At 46.4% G+C, this 10139-nt stretch overlaps 1 protein-coding gene across 2 annotated transcripts in view; it reads left to right on the top strand.

Moving 5' to 3' along the window:
* Positions 1-4307: 4307 nt before the first annotated feature.
* LOC119454376 (monocarboxylate transporter 3) overlaps positions 4308-10139 on the top strand; it is a 33044-nt gene continuing 27212 nt past the window's right edge. For both annotated transcript variants that reach the window (XM_049668415.1, XM_049668416.1), the window contains exon 1: positions 4308-4782. In XM_049668415.1, the coding sequence (XP_049524372.1) occupies positions 4563-4782 (220 nt within the window). In that variant the 5' untranslated portion in view covers positions 4308-4562. The remainder of the gene's footprint in view (positions 4783-10139) is intronic.

Below are 10139 nucleotides of genomic sequence, written 5' to 3'. Positions count from 1 at the left end.
CCGCTTCGCATACGAGGAGCTCTTATTTTTGGGTCATGTCATCAACAAGTCTGGAGTGTGCCGTGACCCACAGAAAACAGCGGCCATCAGTGACTTTCCTCCACCCGCCGACAAGAAGGCAGTGCGTAGATTTCTTGGACTGTGCGCCTATTACAGCCGCTTCGTCAAGGATTTTTCACGGATCGCCGAGCCACTGACGTACCTCACGAAGGCCGACGTCGAGTTCAAGTGGGAGACGCTGCAAGTCGAAGCATTTGAAGAACTGAAGCGACGCCTGCAATCGCCGCCCATTCTTGCGCGTTTGGACGAAAACGGCGATGCCGAAGTCCACACCGACGCAAGCAGCGTAAGACTCGACACCGTGCTTGTGCAGAGAACTGACGGACTAGAAAGGTTTGTAAGTTACGCTAGCCGGTCGCTATCGAAGGCGGAATCAAATTATTGCAGAACAGAAAAGGAGTGTCTCGCCATCATCTGGGCTACATCAAAGTTTCGCCCCTACCTCTATGGCAGGCCCTTCAAAGTTGTGAGCGACCACCACGCCTTGTGTTGGCTAGCTAACTCGAAGGATCCTTCAGGTCGCCTCGCACGATGGAGTTTGAGACTTCAAGCATTCGACATCACCGTCGTTTACAAGTCCGGGCGAAAGCATTCTGACGCCAACTGCTTGTCTCGCGCCCCTGTCGAACCACCGCCACAGGACGACCAGGATAATGACACTTTCTTGGCACCCATCAGGGCTGACAAATTTGCTGAACAGCAAGCGGACTCGGAACTAAGCATGAGTTCGTAGGAATTAACGTGACGGCGGCGGACGAGCCGTGCCGTCCTTCCTACTCAAAAGGCGGCGAGCCGAGCGGAGGCGGCGACGACCAGCGTCTCAAGCTCCTGGAACAACACTGCGCGTGCCGAGCTTGCGCTTCGAGCACGCGCTGCGCTTCTTTATTGTTTACATACTTGACAGTCGGCGCCAAGGCACCATTTGGGAGTGCCGACGAAAGCGCCCCGCGTTGCAGCGTCGGTGGGCGCTACAAGTTAACGATATGACTTGGGCTGCACTACTGCGTATTCGACCCTCAGTGAGGGAGTCTTTTTAAATGCGGGTCAGAAAATTCTGTAATGAAATGGGTGTCCCATTCCTCAAACATTGCCTAATTATTCCAGTAAATTTGTTACCGCCATTGCAATGGCAACTTGTAGAATGTGACACATGCTTTGCAGAAGTCACGAAGCGTGCTGCTGACTTAGATTCGCATGACCTTCCGGGAATTTCAAGCGAAGTACTCGTATCTTGGATTTTATACTGATGCATCAAAGTTGCATGTTGGTGTTTCTTATGCTGCAGTCGGTCTTGGACTTAGAATCTGACGTTCTGCACCCGGGAACAAGCATATCTACGGCTGAAGCCTGTGCTCTGCTGACGGCTGCAGACCATATCAAGGAATCAAAACTACAAAAGGCAGTTATATTCACCGATTGATTACGCGTCGTGCAAGCTTTAATGTCACTGCAAAAGAACAAAACCCCTCCATTTACTGATCTATAATCGGTCATGTGCTTTATGTATGCACCGCATCAACACGTCATTGCATGCTGAGTGCCTGGCCCTAGAGGCATCGAGGGTAACATGCTTGCTGACTATGTTGCCACATCAATAACAACACAACCTAGCAATTCTTCAACAGCTGTTCCTGCCATAGATTAGAAGCCCGTCATGCGCAAGAAAATAAGGCCATATTGGCAGCATATGTGGGACAATGAAACTCTTAATTCGCTCCACATTATCAAGCCACAGTTAGCATTTGGCCCTCCACAACAACAACTCGACAAACTGATGTCCAATTCTGTCGGCTCCGGATAGGGCACACATATGGCACATAAAATTATGTGCTTACTGGGGGTGATCCTCCAAAGTGCGGTAGTTGAGGTGAGAGGCTGACAGTGCTCCATGGTGTGATAGAATGTCAGGAACCTGAACATCATTGTAAAAAGGACTTTCAGTTAGCGTATAGACATCACTTTCTCCTTCGCTCAGAGATGTTCATTGGTACAGACCCATTTCTACAGCGAAGCGGTTTATGGGTAGGATCCCGGGATTTCCTCGTGGCATAACGTCTATAGAAAACAATGGTGGGCCGATCCCGGCAGCAGTTCAGGGCGCAGCGATGGGTCATACCTCCCTAAGGCAGAGACGACATGCAGTGATTCATCAATTGCTTATACCCCCGTATTAAGAAAAAATTCCATGGCTCATAAACCCGCAAGGCAGAGGCTATAAGCACTCATCAAAGGGAAGCGAACAGTGCATACATAATTTGGAATCACGCGTACAACATACATCATACGTTTCAAAATAGAACAAGCTCAAAGCAAGCATTCGAACGACATAATTATTATAAAGCGCTGCAGATAACAGTATAAAGCACGTAGCGCTCTCCGGGATACCTCTCCCTGTAAAGATGACAATTGCGCAAACTGCGGCGGCGGCGGAAGCTTGCGGCGTGGGTAGAGACGCCCCTAGCCTTACATATATAAGATAACCAGCCTAGCAACTGATTTCAATGTTGTTGCAGCAGCCCTATGGGCGGCGGCGTGCTGTCAAAATTACGATCACTCCCATTACTACCATTACTCTAAAATAGCATTATTACAATTACTATAAAAGCGTAAGGCATTGCATACCCCCCTCAGCAGTTATAGTGGTGGTTTTCGACAGCTTCACTGGACATTGACTTTCGCAGGGGCGGGATGGCGCGTGAATTTTTTTTACACTTAGTCAGTTTTACGCTTTTCACATGATGTTAGCACATTGTAGTTCATCATCCCAGCCAATCGCAGCACTAACTCTCATTAGAGGCTGCTGCTGCAACAAAACTACTCGGCATATGGCATGTGACTCCATTCCCTTGCGTTTAAGGGCGGTGGTGAGGAAGTAGGGCTGCAGGCGCTCATGTTTTAGTGTATCACCCTCTATAAGTTACCTTTTATGCTCTTAGCGCACTTCACATCTCATCACCTTAGTAGTAATACACATATTGCATGTTTTACGCTATTTACAGCGAACACGTATAGGCCAGATTAAATCCGTTTCACATATATCCTCTGTTATTCACCGCACCATTTCTACGTCATACAACTTCTTGGAGCTCTTTGGCCTACACTCGCCCGTGCGCCACAAAATACCATACATCATAATCATGCCATCGACGTCATACAGTCTTCTGCAGCGCCATTGTATACTTAGAAAGCCGCTGAGCATTCAAGCATCGGAGAGGAGCGTAAAGTTTAAACGAGAGCGCTATAAAACATCCTTTAAACTGAAATTTCATGGACGAAGCAGGACCTCCAGACTCCAAAGCGATTCGGCGAGCTGGACATCGCTATCGAAAACACCTCGCTCGCACAACAGCTAATGCTTAAACAGTCCAGTTGCACGCTCGTAACCCTCTTGTGAGTTTTAAAGGCGTAATCATTTCTCCTACACAACGAGGAAACCCGTCCGTCCCTCCGTCACGACCGCTTTCCAGATGCGGCCTGTAGGAGCGAGCGAATTAACCTTCAAGTCAGGACCCGCGCATCTCGCTTCAACGTGAACAAAGCAGCGATAACTCAGCGCAGACGAAGCTAACAACACTCATGGCAATCTGCCCCCAATGCTCATCGCTTCTAAGATAGCGCCCGCGCGGCCGCGTCATACGTTGCCGCCGCCGAGGTACGGTTCATCCCAGTTCGTAATGGTTTGACGCGGACGGATAAGGCGCTAAAGAGCGATAACGGCTTAAAATGATCGGAACATCTTCAGCGCACCTCGCGCCGCCACCTGCAAGCAGTTTCCTTGCGTCATCAGTTCACCTTGAGCCGCCGTCCGCAGCTGTTCGCGTGGCCACAGCGCAGTCGTTCATACTGGGCGGATCAAGTTTGATAGCATTGATAATGAATCCTGGCTGCGTGGAGAAGATCAAGTGGCACAATGCTCACGCATGCTTAGACAAATCCCACAGGAGTTTTCTCCGTGAAATTTTTGTTTTCCCAGCCTAGACCTCCATGAAAGTACTATCTTCTGCGGCAGCGGCGGCGTCATTTCTTGATTGTGGCAGGCCTTACAATATATTTTCTTTCCTTCGGTAAGTGGTTTGCGTGCCAACAACAGCGATAAGGCAGAGCGAGCCCGTGGAATCTACACGTGAATGCGTTTATCGCTCGCCCATTGGGTTGTCGGGTTGGCAACAACTTCATATGGCGGTCCTTCACGCACAATTGCTCCGCGGCCAGCTGTGCAAAGCGTGAGCGGAGTCAACATACGCAACGTATCTGTGCCGCCCAGTACTAAAGAAAACACCCCCCCCCCTTCTTAATGCCCAGTAAGCCTGTATAAATAGGTCGACGATGATGATTGAGGATAACCATTTATTATTTCGCAAACGGCTACTAATCAACCGCAAACGTTGAGCGTACAGATGACCGTCCTTTCTTAGCTGGGAAGCTCATCAAAGAGGCGACTACGCTGAAGTACCCCAAGATTGGAAATACTTGCTGTCATCACCGTGCCCGTGTAGTGCATCATGGTTAGTGCACGCCACCTGAAGGACGACCTGCTCTTTGGAGTCGACTCTCGATGGAGCTGGATTACCGCCTTATTCTGTGCCTGGGTGCTGTTCTTCAGCATGGCGACGATTCGTATAGGTGGCATCTTGTTCTACGGAATTGTCGAGACATTCGGTGTAACCAGAGCGGAGGCTTCGTGGCCGGTGTCCCTGGCGGGTACAATCATGGTTATGGGAGGTAGGTGATGAGTAACGAACTTTCCTTTTTCAGCTGACAAAATCATGTATTTATTTTATATATTTTTTTATTTATTCATAATACCCTCAGGCCAGAGGCATTATAGAGGGGAGTGGTACAAAAGCAAAAGTGGTACATCGGAAGTAAACAAAACGCAATGATTAATATAAACAAAACACAATGCTAGAACAAAAGAGTTTACTCTCAATACAGTGTTAGCCACTGTGTCACAAAAAAAAAGAAATGCCTGGTTATACAATGTTAGCTAAAGTTTCACGAAAAAGGCTGCTATCAGTGATATTTACAATATACGCAGGAAGGTGGTTCCAATCTATGCAGGTTGGAGGGAATAAATACTGGGAAAAATGCATTGTGTTACATAGATAGCTCCCGACTTTATGACAATGATCAACACGGTCTGATGCATAATGGGTTGTTGTAAAAAATTGAGTGTGCAGTGTACGGTGAAGATAAACCTATGAAAGAGTGCAAGATGTGACAACAAGCGAAGACTAATATTAGATTTCATGGGCGAAAGCTTGCAGTTATATTATAATTATAAAACATAAATCGAACTGAGTTATTTTGGACAAGTTCTAAGCGACTTTTCAGGTTTTACTAGCAGGGATCCCATGCAGAAGTAGCATATTCTAATTTAAGACATATTAGAGTTTAATAAAGTCGGTGTTTTAGCTCAGATGGTGAGCTGGAGAAGTCACGGCGCAAGCAGCCTAACATGCGGTTAGCGTTGTTAATAACGTATTCGGACTCAATTGCCCATGAAAGGTTTGTAGTTATATGGACACCTAAGTACTTGTAAGAGTTCACTGTTTCTAAAGGAACGTTGTTGAATTGGTAAGTAGCTTGTTGGAAAAAGACACGGGAAACATGTAGCATTTTACATTTGTTAGTATTTAGTTCCTTTAACTATGAGTCACACCAGTTGTATATTGCATTAAGATCGAGTTGCAACTGGTTAAAATCGGTTTTATTTGTTATTTTACGAAAAATAACGCAATCGTCAGAGAACAAGTGTACGTTAGAGGGTAGTGTAGCACGAAGGTTGTTAATTTAAATGAGAAAAGGAGAGGGCCTAGAAGTGAACCCAGAATGTACATCACTGAAAGAAGAATTAAACCATTAACTGTAACAAACGGAGTGTGATTTGTTAGAAAGAACTTAATTTACTTGAGAAGGTTAGGATGTAGATCTAGTTCATGTAATTTCTACAAGAGAAGCTTGTGACAAACCTTGTCAAACGCTTTAGAAAAATCTAAGAAAATACAATAGGCAAAAGAACGATCCAAAATTTGATGTAGCTCGTGACTTAATGAAACCAGTTGTGTTTCACATAAAAATGTTTGGTGAAATATATGGTGAGTTGGGGTGAAGAGTGAATTATACTCGAGGAAATTAACAAGGTTGGAAAAAAGGTTATATTCAAGTAGTTTACAACACGTACTAGTCAATGAAATGGGACGGTAATTATTTGGTGAAGGTTTGTTACCTCACTTATGTAGAGGAAGCACTTTCCCGACCGTTCATTATTTAGCTAGTGTTGACGTAGTTAGGGACTGCAGAAAAAGTTTTGTAAGAACAAGTGAACTAACAACATTAGTACCTTTAAAGAATTTTGTGTTAATGTAATCATAGCCGGGAGAAGAATTAATAACGAGAGAATTTATTAGTTTTAGGACAGCAGACGTTTCAGCATTAATTGGAGGCATTTGTATATAGTCCTATTCACGTGTGGCAGATAGAACACTTTTACACTTTGTGGAAAAAAGTTTTTGACAAAGGTTTCGTTTAAGAGACCAGCACACTGGTCACGTGGAAGACGGGAGCCTGAAGTGTCATCCAACGCAATGGGTTCACTAGATGATGGTTGATAGTTCTCCAAAATTTTTTGACGTTATTTGTTAACATTAATGAAAGAGTGGTAAGCAAAAATTTATGCTTAGCAACTTTCAATGCAGATACGTAAGCATCAAATGCTAATTTATAAGTAGCCCACCTAGATTCGGTTGGTCAGCTTTTAGCCAAGCGGAAAAACGTTTATTTTGATTGGCGAGTCGCCTTATATGCAGACCATACCGGGGGGCTTGTGGATTTACAACAATTTTGCGAGTCGGTATATGTTTGTTGGTTAATTCGTTAAATTTAGACACCAAAAAGTCCCGGTTAGATTGAACTGAACGGTTGTCAAAATCAGAGAAGAAGTCGTGTAGAACTGAGGTTAATTCTCTGTTAATTGCGTCAAAGTCACCCTTTTGTAATCGTGTATAATTTTCCGTTGTTTAGTGGTTTTGGGAATTGATGAGTTGAAAGTGAAACGAAGAAGACAACGATCGCTTATGCCAGGTAAATCTGTGATTGAAGATATCGGGTATGAATGGGACGTTATAATTAAGTGAAGGGTATTTGCTACATTAGCAGAGGATCGCGTAGGATGGTTAACGATTTGCGAAAGCGAGAAAACAGCGCATGCATCTAAAAATTTCATGGCTTATTGGGAAAAAGGCGATAGCGAGGATTTGTCAGTGTTCTGCATAATGTTTGGAAAGTTGCCGAGGACTACTATGGGCGATGAAGGAAATTGATTGCGGACATGAGAAATAGTGTCATGGAATTAATTTGCACATAAAGATGACGTAGAGGGTGGGCGGTAGAACGCACCTATCATTATACTTTGATAACCAAGCTTAGTGGAAGCCCAGACTGTTTCCAGGACCCCAACGACGCTGATGGCAGATGAAGGTATGTCGTTTGATATTGCCAGGAGAACACAGCCCCTCTGTGTGCACAGTGAAAAAGTTCTGCGTACAGTGAAAATGTTCAATGTCACTGACATAAGGTGGCAACCAAGTTTTAGTTAAGGCAACGATTCGTGTTGACGCTGTCGTCATTATATCATTGTGATTTCACAATGTTTCACATCACAATCACAAATTTCACAATCGTTCTACCGTGGTTGCATGCCGTCGACATCATACCGTCTTCGCCAGCACCAGTGTATAGAAAGCCGCTGAACACTCGAGGATTGTAGACGAGCACAGTAGTTAAAACAAGAACTTTATAAAACATCATTGACACTGTAATGTCATGAACGAAGCAGAACCGTCAGATTCCCAAGCGATTCCGCTAGCTCGACATCGGTATCGAAAACGCCTCGCCCGGACAACAGCTAATGCTTAAACATTTGAGTTGCACGCTCGTAGCCATCTTGTGAGTTTCCTGTATTTTCCCAGCGCAGGCATTCATGAATGTACTATGTTCTGCGGCAGCAGCGTCGCTCTCTTTATTGTGGCACTCCTTACTATATTTTTCTTCCTTTTGGAAAATGGTATGCATGCCAACAACGGTGATAAAGCGGAGCAAGCCCGTGGCATCTACATGTGAGTACGTTTATCGTTCGTCATCGGGTTGTCGCTTCGACAACAACTTGATATGCACGTCCACCACGCACTGTTGCTCCGCAGACAGCTGTAAAAAGCGTGAGCGGAGTCAAGATGCTAGGGGCATTGGTGCCGTAGAGTACGAAACACAGTTTGTGCCCGCCAAAGTGGAGTAAGCCTGCATTAATAGATTTGACAATGATGATCGAGATAAGCAGTGTTTATCTTGAAAACGGCTGCAAATAAACCGCAAATACTGAGCGTGCAGACCGTCGTTTCTTTACTGGGAAGCACGCCAAAGAGGCGAATACGCTGAAGTATTGGAAATATTACTGCCAGCACCGGGTGCCCGTGCATTGCATCATGGTTATTGCACACTGCCTCAAGGACGACCTGATATTTGGAGTCGACTTTCGGTGGATCTGGATTACCGCCTTATTCTTTGCCTGGGTGCTGTTCTTCAGCATGGCGACGATTCGTATAGGTGGCATCTCTTTTTATGGAATCATCGAGACATTCGGGGCAACCAGAGCGCATGCTTCGTGGCCGCTGTCCCTGGCGGGTACCTTCACGAACAGAGTGCGACAGTGTTGGGCTTTATAGACGTGCACGCCACACAGGGTCCATAGCGGCACGCTTCGCATGAGCACGGGCCGGCACGGAAGCAATATCGGGTAGTCGAGAAGCGCTGAGTCGGGGCTTCCACGTTACCCGCACGGTAACTCGCCGCACGCCGCTTGCCATTCGCGGGCCGCCAGCGGTTTTGCTCGCGAACGGCGAGATTTCCTTGCCGTACGTAGAGAAGATGAGACCGGGACTCATTTGTGCGGCAGCCTCATCGCCGCTGATCGCTTGACGGCGCCGATATCGTCGCAAGGCCTTTCCCGGTTCCCTTCAAAGCTAAAGCGGACGGCGTTTAGAAATGAATTACCGACGCTCACGAGCCGCAATATTTTCCTATCGTTGTTGTCGCTCTTCGCAATAATTGTGCACAAAGAAGAAAAATACGCTGATATTAGGAGCGCTGTCCGCTGCGATGCGAGCACAACCGAGCCGGTCGTCTCCCGTCGGTATAGCCATGCGCGGAAGCTGAGCTCGACAACTATCGGAGCTCACGTTCATGTTAAACGTTTGACACCGGATATTGTTTTTCATAAAATGCACAATTCATGCATCGCTTTATCTAGCGGAAATAATTTCTCTTGGAAGAGAAGCTGCAGCCGATGTTTTCGTTGCCGGTGGCTGGTGGCGCGCAGCGTCGCGTTCGTTGATTGGCCCGTTGATCGTGCAGCGGGCGGGGCGCCGGCCGAACTGCCGTCTACTTTGGACACCTCTCGCGCGGCAGACGTGCTATGGCCGTCGGTATATTTGCCTCTAGCGCGGACGTGCCTTAACGGGAAGTGTACAGAGTTTTGAGAAACGCGTTGGCGACGAGGAATGTCACATGGCGTTTGGAAGAGCACTCGGCGAGGAGGAGAGACCGGCCGACGAGGAGAGTAGCGAAGGAAAGAGCGAAAAGAGCGAGGGCCGTGTTTTGAATCATCAAATGCGTATAACTCCGCTATTACGGTACCATTTCGAAAACTTCTCACGGCTACGTGTTCGTTGTAGACTCGTGCACAATTGCAACACCACAGATAAATTTAGACCTCAGGGTGGTTTTGGGGCCCTTTAAATGAATACCTGAAGTCCGCACGCACACGCAGAACCAGAAGTGTGAACATCATTCGCGTTCGAGATAGGAAATCTCAGCCGGGTGTAGGTGAACATCAGCTTGCCAATAAAATACACATCCACTTTATCCCTTCTCTAACGTCGCGATATCGAAACAGCACAGTGATTTGTTGAACAGCAGCTGTCATCCACTCCGTCTACAATGCTGTAAAAGGTGTGAACACGGAGGGTATTTCCGAGAATAACTATGCTCCCACAGTTGCACATTCAATCATTAGCCCGTTTTTC

This window comes from Dermacentor silvarum, chromosome 5, assembly GCF_013339745.2.
Source record: "Dermacentor silvarum isolate Dsil-2018 chromosome 5, BIME_Dsil_1.4, whole genome shotgun sequence".
Classification (NCBI taxonomy): Eukaryota; Metazoa; Arthropoda; class Arachnida; order Ixodida; family Ixodidae; genus Dermacentor; species Dermacentor silvarum.
Note: the sequence above shows the minus strand (reverse complement) of the source record. Positions and strands in the feature narration are given on the sequence as shown.